General features: G+C 41.2%; 1 protein-coding gene across 3 annotated transcripts in view; it reads right to left on the minus strand.

Moving 5' to 3' along the window:
• Nucleotides 1-533: 533 nt before the first annotated feature.
• CTCF (CCCTC-binding factor) overlaps nucleotides 534-19,542 on the minus strand; it is a 49,861-nt gene continuing 30,852 nt past the window's right edge. For 2 of the 3 annotated variants that reach the window (XM_068527445.1, XM_068527444.1), the window contains 9 exons: nucleotides 19,248-19,418; nucleotides 16,387-16,520; nucleotides 12,784-12,904; nucleotides 12,044-12,193; nucleotides 8,100-8,260; nucleotides 7,383-7,565; nucleotides 6,486-6,621; nucleotides 3,178-3,339; nucleotides 534-2,019 (listed from right to left, as the gene is read on the minus strand). In XM_068527445.1, the coding sequence (XP_068383546.1) occupies nucleotides 1,835-2,019; nucleotides 3,178-3,339; nucleotides 6,486-6,621; nucleotides 7,383-7,565; nucleotides 8,100-8,260; nucleotides 12,044-12,193; nucleotides 12,784-12,904; nucleotides 16,387-16,520; nucleotides 19,248-19,418 (1,403 nt within the window). In that variant the 3' untranslated portion in view covers nucleotides 534-1,834. The remainder of the gene's footprint in view (nucleotides 2,020-3,177; nucleotides 3,340-6,485; nucleotides 6,622-7,382; nucleotides 7,566-8,099; nucleotides 8,261-12,043; nucleotides 12,194-12,783; nucleotides 12,905-16,386; nucleotides 16,521-19,247; nucleotides 19,419-19,542) is intronic. The other variant, XM_068527446.1, reaches the window with a different exon arrangement.

The following is a 19,542-nucleotide window of genomic DNA, read 5'->3' on the forward strand; positions in this document are numbered from 1 at the left end:
TGACACACTCCCTTTCCATCCTGCTTCCTAGGTGCTAACAAGCAGCTGTGCTATCTAGGACTCTCAGCCTGGTGGTGGCACATCTGTCTCCCTTTCAAATGAACCTCTCTAGGGCAGACTGGGCCCAGCTTCTCTCTGTTCCCCTGCACTTGGCAGAGCTCGACGTATTTTGATCCCAGCTCTCCTTGAGCTGAGATCTCGAGGCCAAAGATTTCCATCAGCCCCTTCTCCTCAAAGCTCTGTGGCCCACCTGCTCTACCACAGGCAACCAGCTCTTCAGTTGGATCATGGGGCTGGCAGCTGTATACACTCACCTCTCTACTCACATACCACTTTTGGGGCACTGAAACTTGCAGCAGGATGCACTCAATGTTCCATCACCTGCCAAGATCATCTCTCATTTGCTAGAGAGGAAGCGGTCATCCTGGAAACATAGCTTGCATCTGAAAGGCGAGGAGGCCTGCACTGCCTGAGGCTACGCACATAGACCCCTCTGGGCCCCTCGTTAGGCAGGAATCACACAAGTCGGAGTGTTTGGAGCACTTGTTAATCCGTTATGATTTATTAGCTGTACAGCAGTAGATCCTCCTCCCCAGCTTTCAACCCCATTACATATTTTATTACAGGTCTCATGTTGGCGTCCTAAAATAATGAAAAATATCACACAGTACAGCTAAGTACAAAATGCATCAACCTAGAGTCTGATAGCTAACTGATGGCTCTCTTAAAAGCAATACACAGAAGAAAAAAGTGTTTGAAATCAGCAAGACTGAGGCTCTCTAAAAAACACATTTTAAACGTGTGACAGTTCATGTGCAAGAATCACTTTTTAGTTGGTTTTGCTTCACATTATTATTTTTTGAAGATCCGAAGTTTAAATTACTGACCTAGTGAAATTTTCTGGCCCAGCTTTTAAGAGCTGCTGTGACCCACTCATAATCACCCTTCTGCTTTAACAGAGGATTTATAAAACACAAAACTCAGCTACAAACAAAGAAAATGTAGATGGGAAATCATAACAAAGTTAATTGTACAAGGTTCAAATGCTGGCTCCATGGGCTGGAAAATCATGATCTTCCATGTGGGTGTCCGTCACTAGCGGGCAGCAGTCTGGGTGCCATTCTGCTACATGACTGTGATCCAATTCCTTGTCAACATTTACATACTACAGTCTGTGGAAACTTAATTTGCAAGTAATTAAAATGCTGGGTTTTCTTACACTGCACTTCTTTTCAACCTCTTAATTAATGGAAAAGATTAAAATGTAAAAAAAGTTATTTACAAGCTTGACCATACCAGAAACTTTGCCAAGAAAGAGGCAAAGTCTTCAGGACAGAAACCAATCGTAGCATGCCATACTACTGGTGTGCAGCTGACTCCAAGCAAAGAGAGTCAGGGCAAAGCAAAAGCAAAAACCAGTTTAAAAGTCTAAGTCCTTCCCAAGTCTGCATTTACAATTAAAAACTCTCCTGGGAAGAAGACCATAGAACTCTGGGAAACCCAGTGGTGGTTTCTGGAGTGGTTTACCATAGCAAGAGAGAGGGTTCAATGTCTCTGTTTCCATCTAAGAAAACCAGTTAGGCGTCAACACTGTCCTCAGCACTTCACAGTAAACCCTCAGGGACTCAGAACATTCCATGATTTGCTAACATCAAACAGCAAGTTCTAGTTAAATCACATTTTTCTAACATCATCCTTGAAGTTTTAGTTCTCAGTATGTTTGGTAAAATGATGCTTTTCCCAAAGCCAAAAGAAGAAAGAAAGGAGAAAAATTAAGATGCGGGCCGTTTAAACACAGCCCAGAGCAGTCCTGGCAACGAGCGAGGCCCCGCCATCACCGGTCCATCATGCTGAGGATCATCTCGGGCGTGAGGTCTCCGTTGGGGGCGTCTGTGGCGGCTGGCTGGGGCTCCTCTTCCTCCCCCTCCGCGGGCTCTGCGTCTGGCTCTTTTTTGACTTCAACTATAATGTTCTCAATTGCACCTGTATTCTGGTCTTCGACCTGAATAATGGCTGTTGCTGGCAAAGAAGAGCGTGAACAAAACAAATGCTCCATTAAAGCCCCCAAGGATTGCAAGGGTCTTTTCAGACTCGACACTAAATGAATGTCAGCAACACAGGAAAGCCTTAGATTCGATACAGAGAAAGTCAATCAAAAAGACCTAATAACCTGAAGTGCGGCCATACACAAAGCCCCGCTACTCTAGATACTATCAAACAACAAAATGTTGACACTCTTCTTCATATGCCTCCCAAATTACATATTAAAAAACTTAGTTTTCCTTTATGTCATAAATTTGGGCTTCATAATAGTGTGTGTGAGACAGGCAAAAAATGCAGATGGTGCGGGACTAGGAATACTTCACAGAGTGTGGGATGTAGGTCCGTTTTAGAGATGACCCACCTATAGCAAAGAACCTGACATTTTTGAGTCTGAAGTTCTCCCAACACCCAGGGCCCTCCCGCCAGTTCACTCACTCAAATGTGTGTAGGCAAAATAGTTCCCGGGATCTTTAGAGTCAACCACCCCTCTGAAATAAGACACCTGGACACGGGGCTCAGGGAGCATATTAAAAAAATAGATGAAACCCTGTATTTGTTAAAGAAAGAAAAAAACCTGCCAGCTTTTAGGAGATTCATGAATAGAACAGAGACCTGAGACCCTGCAGAGCCTGCTGTCACAAGGGCCACGTCCAGTACAGGACTGCTACGTGGTGTGACGTGGAGGGCGGACACCTCCTCTGTGTCCTCTCATAAACCAGGAAGCCACCAATAGAATCCACAGGCCTGGATTTCTTAGGAGGGACAGTGTCAGCTCAGAAATTGCTTTTTCCCTCTATCTTTTAAAATTTGGCTGTTTTACATTCATTACCACATCAATTTTGCCAGCTGACTATGACTCTCGTTGTTTTGTAAAACCCTCCCACATTAACAGTACCCACCTTGTAGAACATAAGCACCCTTCTACTCTGGACTTTCTCTTGCTGAAACCTAACAGGTCTCTAGAGATGTTCCTCAGTAAAAACCAAAAAATCGCTTCCTGAGAGTTTGTTCCCAGTGTGACCTTAATTTGTTCTCATGGCTCAGTTCCCATCTACCCAAAGAATAAGGACCTGTCTGGCTTCCCCACGTGTTAGGAGAGGACGCCAGCCTACTGTGCTGAGATAGTCAACTTACGCTGGGTCTGTTTGGGCTGGTTGGTTCTGCCAGGGGGGCGTCCTCTCCGCTTCTTGGCAGGTGGTGGGGCTGGGGTCACAGGCTGAGGCTCTGGCTCGGGTTCAATCTCCACGGCAGGCTCCTCCTCATCCTCATTGTCATCCAGGTCTGGCTCAGCATTTTCTTCTCACGAAATCAGGAAGAAGAGGTAGTGGGGCAAGGAGAAGAGTGGTGGAAGAAAAAATAACACACAAATAATCACATATTCTATGAAGTCTAGTTACGTATTTATTTTCATCGTTAAAAGCCCATTTAAAAAATGCTTTCACTGGAATTTTTGTTATCAGTGTTAACAGAGTAAACTGGTATTGATGAAGAATAAGCAAATCAACCTAAATACTATTATTCATATTTTATGTGGACTGGACATTACTTTTTTCTATCAGCTTTAGATAACAGAATATTGAGTTTTGAATTCTTACAGGCAACTCCACAGTATGCCAGTTATATAAAAAAAAACCCCACAAATGGTGTTCTAAGTTGAAAATGAAACAAATGTTCCCTCTACCTACTACACAAGGATAAAGCAGGACACTAAGACTGAGATGGACCCCTGAAGAGTGGTGGAATGTGTGCATGCGTGTCTGTGTGTATGAAGTTCTTGAAGCACCGTGAGGTCCTATTTACTATGAAAAGCATAAGGCCAGGTTTTGGGATTTAATTTAATTCCCAGCTGTTCCAAACCCAACAGGTCATTCTTAACTCCCTTACCTTCTCCCGAATGCCATTATCACATAAAAGGAGAGGGAACTACTATAGAAAGAACACTGACGAGGAGCCTGATAATATGGTTTTGAGTCTCAGATCTCCTAAGTGTGTGACCTGGGACCATGACCACACTGAACCTCAGTTTCCTTGTGTAGTCTCTAAAGCACTCCCAAGGATCACAAGGATTGAGATAATGCCTGTAATCATGCTCTGTAACTTACATTCTACTACATAATCACAGTTGATTTTTACACTGTACATCACAGTTTAAAAATTCTCCATTATTCCATTTAGGCTTCATTAAATAAGAGATATTACCCTCATTTTATAGAAATAGAGAGAAGCTAAGTGATTTGTAAGGCACAACTAACCACAGTTTGGGGCTATTCTGCCGCCCACACCTATAGGCAACCAAAGAGTTCTTGCTACCCCTCCCCCATTGCCAAGGCACAAAATGTACCCCGTCTGCCTTCCTCCAAGAAATGCAGGTTACAAGCACATTCTCTTTCTCTAGCACCAAATGTTTAAATTTAGAAGTCTGTGGGTAAATGCCTGATCTTCAGGACAAAATGCCTTATTTGCCAAGTGACTGAAATCCTAAGTGAAAATGTGGGGAACGTACTGGTATGTGGCAGAGTGTCAAGGACGACACGCTTTCCTGCTGAACTTATTCAAGCCCCCTATTGCCTAAGTTGGCCCAATGCCTAGAAAATTAAACAAATTCAGTCAGAATTGGGGGAAAAAGCACACAAAGAAGGTTAATAGGGTCAAAGGCTTATTGGCTGGGAGAGATTTTGGCAAAAAGCCTTGAAAATAGCAGTAGACTCTGCTGGTCAATTTTTGCCGATGGCCAACAGGCAGAACTTCTGGGAGGGAACAAATATGACTGTGTGGCCTTCACCAGCCCAGAAATTCTGGGATAAAGAGACACTAGGTATGAGGTCCAAAACCAAACACTGTGCTGTACAAACCAGCAGTGCAGAAGACAAAGGGAGGAACTGTAGAAACCTATTCGGAACCGTCAATAAACTCTGCAGGTGAAAGAAGCTTCTGGTGAAGTACAATTACAGAGTAGAGCTGGTCTTGTTGGGAGATTAACCACAGAAATGAACAGGGAAGAACCATGAGAAAAAAGGGTATGGGACGATGTCTGTGGCAGTAGGAGGCTCTGCAACGAAGAGCAACTACAGGTATCCTGAAGCTCAAGGTTATCTGTGGATCTCTGCTGGTACTTGAGGCCCTCTGACATTCCTTGGCACCTCCCAAGAGTCCACTCAATTTCTTAGCCAAACAAAGGGATCCCACAAAATTCTCAGTAGAGAGTGATGCGCTTTTATAAAAATTAAGCAAAGTGACATTTTAAAAGAGGCATTCACTTAAAACCGAGTGAACGAAGATATTGCTTAAAATAGCTTTTCTACTAAAAAAGGCAGCAAAAAATAAACTACTGTTATGCTTAGATGAATATTCTCCCAGAAATAGTTAAAGTTCTGAATAGAAAAGTGAAGGCTTTATTAAGATAAAAAAACAAAAGGGACTTTGTTATAGATTTAAGTATTAAAAACCTAGTACTTTCATGAACAAATTTTATAATAAAACCAATAAAGTAACATAAGTTCTTTAATACGTTTTCAGAAATTTCATTTCCTTCCCCGCTATTTCTACTGACAAGCAATGCAGAGACAAAATGAGAACTCCTTAGAAATACATTAGGCATCATCTATAAGTGCATTCTCCAAAACAAAACCCCTCTACATCCTTTTCCACAAAAACCTTAAATCTTTAAGTCAGAGATATGACTTCTTAACTGGCTGCCAGTAGCCCAAGTATCCACATTATAAAACCTAACACTATGGAATAAGTTTGTATAATCAAACGTGACTCCTACATTACCAACACCCTTGTTTGCCACCCCCTTCATGAGTCTAGCACCACAACGCATATACTTTCTGTCTGGATTTCACGACTAACACCCCAAAGAACATCAATGGTAGGAAAATAGGCAAAGTTTTAAATTATAAATGGAGAGATTAAGGTAGGAAGAGAAAGGCTGACCTTCATGGATTTGATCAACACATCTCAAGGCTAGGCTGACACAGGCAGTCAAACCAGAAGTTGGTCAGGATGCTTAAGCAACCTTCTTCATGTCCATTAGAGTCACTGCTCAAATCTAGACCAGCTTCCTAAATGTAAAAGCTATGAACATAGAAAAGAAACTCTGCTGGCCTTAGAATATCACTAATCTGAGTAAATTGAGTAAAGATATTAATTTTGCTTCGGCTTTAACTGAACATAACATATAATATCTTATCAAGCAATGGAATGCCATGAGAAAAAAAAAAAGGAAAAAAAAAAAAAGAAAAAAAAAAAAAAGAAAATTTGCTCCAGGAATAAACTAACTGCTGTTGTAAATATATACACACATCAGGAAGATTAGAGGTTTAAAGGAAGTATGAGAGACTGGCCTATCTCTGTATCCCAGCATGTCCATACGTAAATACACTGGAAACTCTGCACCAAAACCTGCCATGTGTAACTAACTCAAGAAACAAGTTACTTACCACTGTCAGAGGAGTCTTCCTTTTTAGAGCGCATCTTTCTTTTCCTTCCACGTTTACTCTTCTTCGTTTCTCCTCCATTTTCCCCTTCTACACCATCTGGACCAGCACAATTATCAGCATGTCTTGCCATGGTATTCTAACAAAAGGAACAAAACCCTCTTTGAAAACATTACTAAAAAAGGTAAGATTAAAATTGGAAGTTCTCTTTTAGTTTAATTAAAAAAACAACCGGGGGGCGGCGGGAAATCCTATTAAGTCTCGATGTTCTAGTAACTGCTAAATGTGTCCTGAACATACTCTCCCCATTCAGAGGAAATGGTCTCCATCTGGAGAGGGCGGGGAGAGAGACAAGGGTGGGCAAGAGAGGAGAGTTGCTCAGAAGATGAGGTTGGGTCCTCTGAGTAGGGGAGAATCAGACCAACCTCCCTGTCCTGTGCAGACCTGACAAACATGGCCCTAAGTGAAGATCCAGGACAGAACTGTTAAAAAAAAGTACCGAGTTCCTGGGACTTCCCTGGTGGTCCAGTGGCTAAGATTCCACACTCCCAACACAGGGGGCCTGGGTTCGATCCCTGGTCAGGGAACTAGATCCCACATGCCACAAACTAAGAGTTCACATGATGCACCTAAAGAGCCCACATGCTGCAACAAAGATCCTGCAGGCCACAACTAAGACCCGGTGCGGCCAAATAAATAAAAATATACTGAGTTCCCCATCAGTGGAAGGGTTCACACATGGACAGAAAACCTCGAGGTGGGGATGACTGACCGTTTTCCAAATGACAGTGCATCTCTATATTTATAACCTCAGTGGAAAAAACTGCCCTGCTTTGCAGTGGAAGCTCAAGAACGTGGTATCAAGAACTGTAAGACAGGAAGTAAAGTTCTGACTCTTACCCGGCGGGTAAATGTTTTCCCACACTTAGAACAGACGAAGGCCGCGGGGACAAAGTTGGGGTCATGATAGCGTTTGAAGTGCATGTCAAGGAGCTGTTTCTGGCGGAAGGTCTTGTCGCAGTGGCTGCAGGCATAAGGCTTCTCCCCGGTGTGGGTGCGCTTATGCATGATCATGTGCCTCTCCTGAAAGAAAGTGGGGTGGGGGAAGGTCTCAGAGCCTGTCCTAGGGCTGCTACCCCAGCTACCATCTGTGTGCGTGTAGCTGACAAGACCTTTCTCTCCCAAGGGTCTAGGCTCAAAACTGCTTATTGAGAGGATAAAGTTAACCATACTGGGGTACAAAACTGCTTCCCAAAATCCTAGCACAGATACGCTCACTCCTGCTGGGCTGCTTCTGTACATCACTCCCAAGCATCAGGCCCCAGGACCAGATTCTGCCCTTCTCTCAAGTCCTGGACTTACTTCCCATGGTTTTGAGAAAAGCTAGCAGTCTGCCTGGAGGGGGTGGAGGGTGGGGGAAGGTGTGACTGAATAAAACTGTCAGTTGGAACCAGACATGATACAATCGAGAAGCAGGACCTTTGGTGACAATCTCACAAACCACAGTTTGAAAATATTATCCTTAAAAATAGTCACCATACAAGGTATATAAAAACCCTCTGATAAAACCTAACACTAATGGGACATCAACCGTTTTCTAACTATGAAGGGCTCTACCTGTCTGCAAGCGTAATCACACTGATCACACTTAAAGCGCTTCTCGTTCTTGTGTGACTTCTGGTGCTGGATGAGGGCATAGCGCTCATGAAATACAGCATCGCAGTATCGGCATTTCTTGCCCTGCTCAATGTAGGAATGCTGCTTTCGCAAGTGGACACCTGAAAGCAAAATACAAAGCGCAGTCCATCTTGTGAAAACACAAACAAGCATTTCAAAGAGTTAAGAATACATTTCTTTCTGCTTCTTAAAATAATTACTCTGGCTGCTATACAGAAAGTGAATAAAAGGAGTAACAGACGTGGGGAGACTAGTGGAGACGTTGAAACTGGAGAGGTGAAAGAAGGTGGTGGTTTGGATAAAGGAGATGGCAGTGGGTACGGAGGGAAGGAGAAGAACTGATGAGAGACCTAAGAAGTTGAATCTACAGGATTGAGTGACTGGCCAGAGAGTGAGGAAGAGAAAGGTGGGTATCAGGAATGACATCCAGGTTTCTGGCTTGGAAAACTGAGCAGATGGTGGGGCCATTTACTGAGACAAGGAATAGTGGGACAGGGCTGAAGCCCAAGCTGTGTTTATCTTTGGGGCGAGGGGGTAAAGGGGTTTTAGACCTTCAGTTTTGGACATGTTGAAGTTGAAATGTCAACAATATCAAGTAGGGATAGGGATGGCAAGGAATAGATGGTTACATAAGCCTAAATCAAAGGACAGATTTGGAGTAGGATTTGAGTGAGACCAAGAGAACTGATGAAATCACTAAGGCAAAGAAAGAAAAAGAGTATGGGTCATGCCTTAAGAAACCTAACAGTTAAGGCCAGTGAGAGGAAAAAGGATTAAAACAAGAGAAGGTTGAGAAGGATCAGTCAGAGAAATCAGAAGAAAACCAACAGGATGTAGTGCCATGAAAGCCAAAGGAAGACAGTGTTTTAAGGAGGACGGTGCAGCCGGCTATGAAGAATGATGCTAAGAGATCAAGGCAGATGGGGAGTTGAACGTTCCCTACATTCTGCAATGTGGGGTCATTGGTGATCTTAGTCAGAGTCACTTTATAGAGTGGTGGGTATAAGCCAGATGGGAAGGAAACTAGAAGCTGAGGAAGAGAGGACTGTGAGGGATATAACTCATGAGCATTGGCTAGGAAGGAAATAAGAGCTAAACCTAGAAGGGAAAGACTTTTTTTTTAAAAAAGACAAGAGAGATGTAAGCACGTTTAGAGTTGAGGCGAAAGATTAAGGAGTGAGAACATGAAAACGAAGGTAAAGATGCGATACCTGACCACGCAAAGGCTGCCAAGAACACAGGAGAGTGGATCAGGGCAAAGGGACAGGCCACAGACAAGAAGAGTGACACAAACTCTCTAGTAGCAGATGGGGAAAGAGGATGAATGCAGGTAGGTTTACACATCTGATAACAGGAAATGTGAAGTTTCAATCTGTTGCCTTTATTTTTTTGTGAAGTAGGAAAAGAGGTTACATACTGAGACCAGGGAGGCAAAGAGAAAAGGGAAGGAAGATTAGAGGTTTAAAGAAAGTTAACAATGATTTATCCTACTCTGTCATGGAACCTCCCACATCGCAGGCACCCAAACATTTGTGGAATGAATGAATGCATGGACAAACTCACTGAGGAGAATGGGAGCACAACTGATGAGGACAAACAGCTGGATTACTCAGGAGCCCAGCTGCATTTGGGATCATGAATTTATGGTGCTACCAATCTGCTCAAACAAGGTAATATCACATCACACTTAAAGAGGGCCTATTCTGGGGAATGGAAGTAAGATAAGGGAAAGGAATGGCTCACTTTTAACTCTCTACACATGTTCACTATATGAAGGCCTTTTATACACACATATATTATTCCAAATAATTTTTAGGCCTCAACTTTCCCCTTCTGGTCCTCAGATAGAGACTTAATAGTTAAAGATTTTCTTTCATACATTCTTATTAAATACTTACAATAATGATTCTGTAAGGTAGGAATTATTCTTATACATCAGTTAAAAAAAAAAAAAAAAGACTTAGAGCAGTAAGCATTTGAAGGTGAATCTTGACTCTGGTAGGTCTGTCAAGATTCTCCATGCTTTCCTGTGTCCCAAAGTGATGAATCTTAATTATTGGATATTAGTGTGAAATCAGACCAGCTTTGGGGAACACAAACTTGTTTGGGAATAGTTTTGGGAGATAACTATTATTTGACAGCTCCTAGGCAATTAAGTGCCTCATAAAGAGCTCGTTATGCAGGGTCTAAGAGGTATCATGCAAGTATAAAACACTCAAGGTTTTTATTTGCATCATGAAAGTGAATAACTTAAAAAAATTTTTGAATAATTCAAACAGTGGCCTAACAGCTCACACACTGCCATGAGATATTACTGGTTTAGGTTTTAGTTTCTATACGGTGAGAACAGTAAAACTCTTTCATTTACCTGAGGACAGTACCTCTTAAGTTTTTCTAACAAAGTCCTTTCAAGAGCAGAGTAGGATGAACACATGACCCACTGGATCTTATGTGGAGCCCAAAGTCCTCTACTTCAAGCTCACAGTTTCATCTTAAAAACGTTAGTCAGTCTACAGTTTGTTCAATATAGTCATATTAATGTAAAAATGTTTTTTAAGACGCCAGCTCAGTTGTATAACTTTACTCAAAACCTTCTGAGTATAACCAATGCTGCAGAAAGACAGGCCAAGTTTATGCTGTGGCTCAGTATGCTCCTGATATGACCTGGGTACTTATGTACTCCACTGTGTGAGAGACAGCTCTAGAGGGTTCGAGAGGATTCAAGTCCAGCTTTGCCACTCATAAGCTGTGTTGTGTAGCTTTGGTCAAGACACCTGTTCATCATCTATAAAGCTAGAATATACCTTGATGACTTCATATGGTAGTTGTGAAGATCAAATGAGTAAAGAAGTAAAACAAAAGTAAAAGACAACCTGTAAAGTACAATTTACCTAAGTTTATATTATTATTATTATTATTCAGGGAGCAATGCATTTTGGATAGAGAACAGACTGGGGCAATATTTTTACCTCTTTTAAATAATAAAAACAAAGGGATAAATCCAAGTGACCTTATCTTTAAGAATATGGGTCATAGTATGGGACTTCCCTGGTGGTGCAGTGGTTAAGAATCTGCATGCATGCCAATGCAGGGGACATGGTTCGAGCCCTGGTCCAGGAAGATCCCACATGCCGCAGAGCAACTAAGCCCACGAGCCACAACTACTGAGCCTGTGCTCTAGAGCCCACAAGCCACAACTACTGAGTCTGCATGCCACAACTACTGAAGCCCGCATGCCTAGAGCCTGTGCTCCGCAACAAGAGAGGCCACTGCAATTAGGAGCCCACACACCACAACAAAGAGTAGCCCCCGCTCGCTGCAACTAGAAAAAGCCTGCACGCAGCAACGAAGACGCAACGCAGCCATAAATAAATTAATAAATAGGTAAATAAATAAATAAATTTATTAAAAAAAAAAAAAAAGAATATGGGTCATACTAAAATTTCTACCACCAAACTCTGCCTCTATATAAACTCTAGCTTAATTACACACAGAAATATAGCTATCACCAAACCAATAAAACAGTCCCATTACCTAGAGGAAGTACAAATATTGTGAAAAAAACCTGAAGTGAACTGACCTTAGTTCGAACCATACTATGTCACTTCCCTATTTGGGGGCTTTAATTATACTGTTTTCTCTCATTACAGCTGCCATTAATTTATAGATGAGCTATAATCAGGAAAGAATCTTGTAGCTTAGCTTCAGTAAGAGAAAGAAGAGAGAAGAAAGTATCACTAGCATCTAAGCACTGACTTTTATTAAACAGCAGGCCATTCACATTCACAAAACTTACATGAAGGAAGAAGTTAATTTGTGATCTCCATTATTTTCACAAATTTGTCAAAATATATTTTTCATTTGCCACTAGTTAATTTACTTACCCAAATCACTTTTTCGGGCTATGACAGTGTCACAGTGGGGACAGTGAAATTTGGCCACATTTTCTGTGTGCTTCTGTAAAATGTGCATCTTCATGGTACCACTTTGGGTAAACCGTGCATGACAAATATAACATTCATAAGGTTTTTCCCCTTAAAAGGAAATACAAAATGAACAACTTAGATGAAATAACTGAATACTATCATATAATTGGAGGGTAATCCAGGTGGCAGATGTGCTAATCCACAGAGAATCTACAGCTCTTAATTTAGGAAGGATGAGGCTCAGGCCCACTGCCTGGCTCATGCCTATCTTTAGAGATGGAAAAGAAGTCCCAAACTATGGCCACCACCTCTGCTTTGCCCAGCTCTGCCACGGAGTCCTTCACATTTTAGTAAGAGTAGTTCCTACAGCAGTACTTACCTTTGGGGGAAAGCAGACGGGATGACAGGAGGACCTGCAAGATTTTCTTTTTAGGAAAAGAGAGTACTTTGGAAAACTGACGAGTTGGGTTACTTACGTAACCTACCCAGACTTCTTCTAACAGTGAAAACTTTCCATTCTCCAATGTATATTCAGAGCAATGAATTCCAAAGACATGCCAGAGAAGCATTTGTCAATTATATACTACTCTCATGCCAGCTTCCATTTGTGTAACTAATAGGGGCATGTGGTGGTTCACAGGGTCCCACAGGATCCACTAAAAAGCAGTTCATTAGTACGAGGAAGGGAGAAGTCCTACCTGAATGGGTTCTCATGTGCCTTTTCAGCTTGTATGTGTCCCTGCTGGCATAACTGCATAAGCTGCACTGGAAAGGACGCTCTCCAGTGTGAGAGCGAATGTGACGTTTTAATTTGCTGACCTGAAACACAAAAGCAACCGAACCTCTTAAACTTTTGTTAACATAGACTGTGACATGAATACTGTGGGTCAGGCACAAAAGCTTATTTTTTGGACACTGCAGTTCATAATACAGAAGAAGTCTAAAAGATAGTATTTCTTCCTCCTCATTATTTGTAACTGTTGCCTCTCAAATCCCTATCATAATCCAAGGGAAGAGGGTAAAATGGATAGGGGCATAGATGAGTCAAGATGGGCTATTATTACCTGTTAGGCTGGGTGATAGGTACATGGGGGTGTATTATACTAGTCTATCTACTTCTATATATGTTTGAAATTTTCCATAATAGTTTTAAAATAATCCATGCTTATTTATGGATCAATTTTCTAACAAATTTTGAATCCAAGTTAATAAATGCATTTTAATTCCCTTAAGTCTCTCTTCCTATCATCAGCACTTCCCTGAGAGGCCAGGCGCCAGGGCCTCTCACCTTCCTCACTATGGACTTATGCTTTTCATCTTTTATTAAGTACCTTTCCAACAAAACAGTGACTTTCAAACTTGACTCTAAGAAGTGTTTTGAACACTAATGTTTCCTTTGAAAATTTTAAAAAGTGTTCCAATTTTTACATTAAAATCTCCCTGTACTTCTAAGTGCTATATAGTAAAATTCCACACACTGTAAGGCTAAAGAATGGTCCCAAAAGCATTACTGAATAATTCTCTTTCCAAAACTTGCCTATTTATCATATATTAAATTCCTATATACACAGGGATCTATTCTTTTTCAACAAACTATTTGTTTATTCCTGCTCCAATATCACACTGTCTTCATTTACCATATAGTTTTCAAACAGCCGATAGCACAAGCCCCTCATTCTTTTTCTTGTTTTTTAAAATTTATTAATTTATTTATGGCTGCGTTGGGTCTTCATTGCTGCGTGCAGGCTTTCTCTAGTTGGGGCGAGTGGGGGCTACTCTTCGTTGCGGTGTGCAGACTTCTCATTGCGGTGGCTTCTCTTGTGGAGCACGGGCTCTATGCGCGCAGGCTTCAGTAGTTGCGGCACGTGGGCTCAGTAGTTGTGGCTCACAGGCTCCAGAGCGCAGGCTCAGTAGTTGTGGCGCGTGGGCTTAGTTGCTCCATGGCATGTGGGATCTCCCCGGACCAGGGCTCAAACCCGTGTCCCCTGCATTGGCAGGCGGATTCTTAACCACTGAGCCACCAGGGAAGCCAAGCCCAAGCCCCTCACTCGTTTTTCAAAATTTTCTTAGTCATTCATATTTACTCTTCCAGTCGAAATTTAGAATCAACCTGAAATGTGTATTTATTTATGTCCTTTGGAAAATTTTGAGACGTTTTCTTCTTACAGGTAGGTATCAGATGTTTTTTGCTGTTCAGTTTATCCCTAGGTCATTTTATTGCTGTTAGGGTTTGAACCTGTTTCCTACTATTGATATTGTATAAAATAAGTCACTGATTCTTTTGTATTTATCTTGGATCTGACCACCCAAATGAACTCTTACTGCTTTAGGTTTTTCAGCCAATACTCTTGAATTTTCTATGTAAGCAAATATGTCTGTAAGACATGACAGTTTTGTCTTTCCATTTATAATTCATTTATTATTTTATACTATTAGCTAGGATTTCCAATACAATGTTGAAATGGTAACAGTAGGAATGGAAATCTTGTTCCAAAGTTTAATGGGAATACTTCCAGTGTTTCAGAGTTAATTAGGCTGGGTTCACCATAGGTTTCCAGTATATACTCCTTATAATAAATTTTTTTCTTTCTTTTTTTTTTTTTTTGGCTGCATTGGGTCTTCGTTGCTGCGTGGGCTTTCTCTAGTTGCAGCGAGCGTGGGCTGCTCTTTGTTGCAGTGTGCGGCCTTAGCTGCTCCATGGCATGTGGGATCTCCCCGGACCAGGGCCTGAACCAGTGATCCCTGCATTGGCAGGCAGATTCTTAACCACTGCGCCACCAGGGAAGTCCCTAAAGATATTTTTTTCTACTCTTGACTTGCTAGAACTCTAAACAGTAATAAGTATTAAATTTTATGATTTTTCAATAATCTATAGAAATGATATGGTTTTTCTTTAATCTCTCAGTGTAGTACACACCAATAATATCCTAATGCTGAATTATTCTTGCATTTTAGATACATTCTATTTAGTAATCACTTATTTTAAAATCTATTACCAAATTTGGTTTGTTAATTCACTTAGAATTTTGGCTTTTCTGTGAGAAACAGAAACAGTTTTCTTTTTGGAAGTATCCTTATCCAGTTTTGGTAACAGGGTAGCCTCAAATAATAAAGGTGATATATATATATATATATATGTATATATATATATACACACACACACACATACACACACACACACACACACACACACACACACACATACATATAAAGAAAGAAAGCAACCAAGCAAGCAAGCTAGTTAGCTAGCTAGCTGCTGGGCCTTAGTTGCAGCACGTAGGATCTTAGTTGCGGCACATAGGACCTTCATTGTGGCACGAAGGATCTTTTAGTTGCAGCATGCGGGATCTTTTAGCTGAGGCATGTGGGATCTAGTTCCCTCACTAGGGATGGAGCCCGGGCCCCCCTGCACTGGGAGCGCAGAATCTTAGCCACTGGAGCACTAGGGAAGTCCCTAAAATCTTCCATTTTGAAGTGCTCTTGGTATAGTTACTCATTTCTTTGAAGTTTGGTAGAACTTGCCTGTAATAATATGTGGATTAGTGCTTTTTTTTTAGATGATTTTTTAAAAATTAATTAATTATATTTTGGCTGCGTTGGGTCTTCGTTGCTGCACGTGGGCTTTCTCTAATTGTGGCAAGCGGCGGCTACTCTTCGTTGTGGTGCGCAGGCTTCTCATTGCGGTGGCTTCTCTTATTGCAGAGCACGGGCTTTACATGCGCAGGCCTCAGTAGTTGCAGCACACGGGCTCAGTAGTTGCAGCACGTGGGCTCTAGAGTTCGCAGGCTTCAATAGTTGTGGCGTGTGGGCTCTAAAGCGCAGGCTCAGTAGTTGTGGTGCATGGGCATAGTTGCTCCGAGGCATGTGGGGTTGTGGTGGGGTCTTCCTGAACCAGGGCTCGAACCTGTGTCCCCTGCATTGGTAGGCAGGTTCTTAACCACTGTGCCACCAGGGAAGTCCCTACTGCTCCTTTTTGTTTTTGTTTTTGGTTGCAGGTCTTAGTTGCGGCATGCATGTGGGATCTAGTTCCCTGACCAGGGATCGAACCTGGGTCCCCTGCACTGGGAGCGCTAAGCCTTATCCACCACGCCACCAGGGAAGTCCCGTTACTGCTCTTTTTTTAATGGGAAAACCTTTCACACTCATTACAGTTTTTTTTTTTTTTTTGGTGGTGGGGAGGCAGAGTGGGAGTGCAGTAATCTAGCAAGATTTTCTATCTTGTATTAAGTCAGTATGAGGACAGTTCATACTGGAATCATGATCTTCTTCAGAGAGGAACCAACAAGGAGCTGAATACTCACTTCTACACTGGCGTAATCGCACATGGAACACTTAAATGGCTTCTCATGGGTGTGTTTGTAACGACGATGCCGCACCAATTCTCCACTAGTCACGAAGGCCATGTCGCAGTCTGGGCACTTGTGAGGACGAGTACCTAGAGAAAGGAGGGTATAACAGAAAGACAAGATCAAGGGCACAGTTAATTACAGAGTTCAATGTATGACACAACTGCTACATGAGGTTGGACCCTGGTCATCTCAACAACCCTCCCTGAGAGTAGCTCCAAAAGCTATGGGTGAGCCCAGCTGACTTTACAACACTAACCCCAAAATATTAGAAACACATGCCAAACATTTAGTTTCTCTTAATTATCCATTTGAGTATGCTGCCTTTGAATACAAAATATTTTTTATCCCTATTTTGTGAATATTCTGGTCACTATGGATTAAAGGTTAATAGAAACACCATTCTGTTTCAACCCTTCTAAAAAATATACATCTTTAAACCTCAATTTTTATCAAGTACAGGCCACAGAATTAATAGTTATTTGACTCAAGATCCTTTTGCACATCAAATCTTACTGTTATTATGATTATACATATAGGGCCATTGGGCTGTCCATATTGACCCACTTTTTCTTTAAAAAAAAATACAAATATAATAACATGTTTTCTATATAAATTTGGTTTGATAAGGTATTCTAGAGATTTATCAAAGGCTTTATAAAGTAATATTGCCTTTTATGTTACGTGATTTAAACAGATCATTTTCAAACATCATTGTCTAATATTCTGTGATCTGAAAGTCAAATCATGGAATATTTAAATATTTTTATGCACTAATAATATACCCTCTATATTTCTTGTTTTGTTTTTTCTTTCACTGAGATAATCTTACCGTTTTTAATATGTCTTCCCATAGTAGCCCCATAACATAACATTACTTTAGTAGATCTTCTCTAGCCACTTTATATTCTGAACACTGTACTGAAAATATCATGCCCAGGTAATAATGATAATGAGGAGATAAAGCTGACAGTAGAACACAGTGCTACCTTCATAGGTTATTATTTAGAAACTAGGGACTATCTGTAATTGTGGGCTGTGGGTAAGGGGTGAACAGCAAGGTAATCTCAAACACCAAAATCAAAGGAAGGCTACTTTTGAGAATGGAATTAAGAAGAGCCATAATGTAATGAATGGGTCCAGCCATCTGCAGAAATGATTCTCCCAGAGATTGAGAAAATACTGGAGAGGGAAATGTGATTGGATATGATAGTAACTAGAAAATTCCAAAGAATGTTCATTTGCTCAATTTGCTTCTTTAGTACCACTGAGGATTAAGAGTGAAGGATAGAGTTCTTATCTATGAAAAATGTATAGTCTGGTGGTACAAATAGGTTAAGTAAAACAACGACTAACAAGAGAAGGAAAGCAACATCCATTTCTATTAGGACGAGGTAAGTTGAAAACAAAGAATTTCCAATGTTTACCTAGTATTATTTAGGGGAGAGAAAGAGGCTTGCCTCTGGTAGACATAAGCATGGCAATTAGGAAAGAAGTGGACGCTGCTGTGGGACAGAAGTTTTCATCGGGTTGACCCACATGACTGCCTATGTCCCTCTGTTCAAGGTCCATGGCTCACCAAGTCACCCTTCAATTGCTACAGCATCCTGACACAGGCAAGGGCGCCCCCTAGAATGCAATACGACTGCATCTAGAAAATAAAAAGGTATATTCCTCGGCATAAACTGATTTTCTGATATGAATCTGACTCTTGAGGGTTTGGTTAGTATGAATTAGTCCTGCCAAATCATTCCTGAATAACCAGACAGACTGAATTTCTTATTTTCAAAGCTGAGGACTAGACCATGACATGCAGTGCCCACATCAAGGCACTCCCGTTCTGGCAAGTCCTATAATGGGGCCAGCTGCTTTCATCTAGTCATATGCCCTTTCCCTAGGATTTCAAACTACCAAATAAAACATATTATTATCAAGTGTCTGGGTAGAAACTAGGTAGTTGGTGAAAAATGACCAAGTCACATTAGCAAATATACTAATGCACAGCGTACTGCTCATTGGCCAATCCCTACTTGATCACATTCATCAGACAACCAGCACATCAAATAAAAAACAAGAATCATCATATAAAACGAGGTGGAGAATCTGGATAGAGGAAAGCTATTCTGCATGAAGAACTAGGTGAAAGAAGTTTCTATTAGCACTTGCAGCCAAATGCCAACACCGAAAGTATAAAGAGCCCAGAAGAGAGTCTAAAGAGAGCTTTAGCCCATAGTCTCTCCTCTTTAGTGACCCCAGAACCTGACCACAGCCAACATGAAGCTAATATTAGAGTATTAAGTATGTGTGAACCATGAATGAATAAATGTTTGAATTGCTGGAATGGTGACTTAAATTTTCCATTCTGGGATTATGAATTATCTTCTTTGAGGTAAAACAACCAGAAACCATAGTTTTTACAAAGGTAGGATTTCACTTCTATTTCTAATGTTCTTCCTCATAGTGCCTGGCAATTACTGCCTGGGAATTTAGGGGCGGTTAGTTTTTGTCATTGTTGTTAAAACCTTAGCAACACAGTGGTGATACCTTTGGGAAATATTATAGGTTAACTACCAGAGAAAATCTTTTTCTGAATCACCATCCTTAAAAAATTTAGATTATTTTCCACTAAACTTTCTTTACATTTGCCTATAACTAAGTCCATCTGCTTACAATAAATCAAGATCACAAAGAGGGTACCATAAGAAAGAACAAAAAAATCTTCCCACTCTTATTCCCACTGGAATCAGATGATATTTAAAACCCAAGTTTAAACCTTTGCTATGCTGTAGCCCCCAACATTCTTAACCAGCACCCACCTGTGTGTGTGTTAAGGTGATTCCTCAGAAGGGTGACTGTCCTGAATGCCCTGCCACAGAGATGGCACTTGTGTGGTCTCTCATCAGTGTGACTTTTCATGTGCCGATCCAAATTTGAACGCCGTGGACATGTGTAACTGCAAAGCTCACACTGGAATGTCTTCTTTACACCTACGTGCAAAATAAAACACTTACTTGTTGCAGGGTTTCAAAGTGTTAAGATTAATCCTAATCTTAAACTTCCACAAATATATTTCATTAGCCTTTTATAACTAAAGCCAACTAAGTCACACTG

Source organism: Eschrichtius robustus, chromosome 19, assembly GCF_028021215.1.
Source record: "Eschrichtius robustus isolate mEscRob2 chromosome 19, mEscRob2.pri, whole genome shotgun sequence".
NCBI classification, from domain to species: Eukaryota; Metazoa; Chordata; class Mammalia; order Artiodactyla; family Eschrichtiidae; genus Eschrichtius; species Eschrichtius robustus.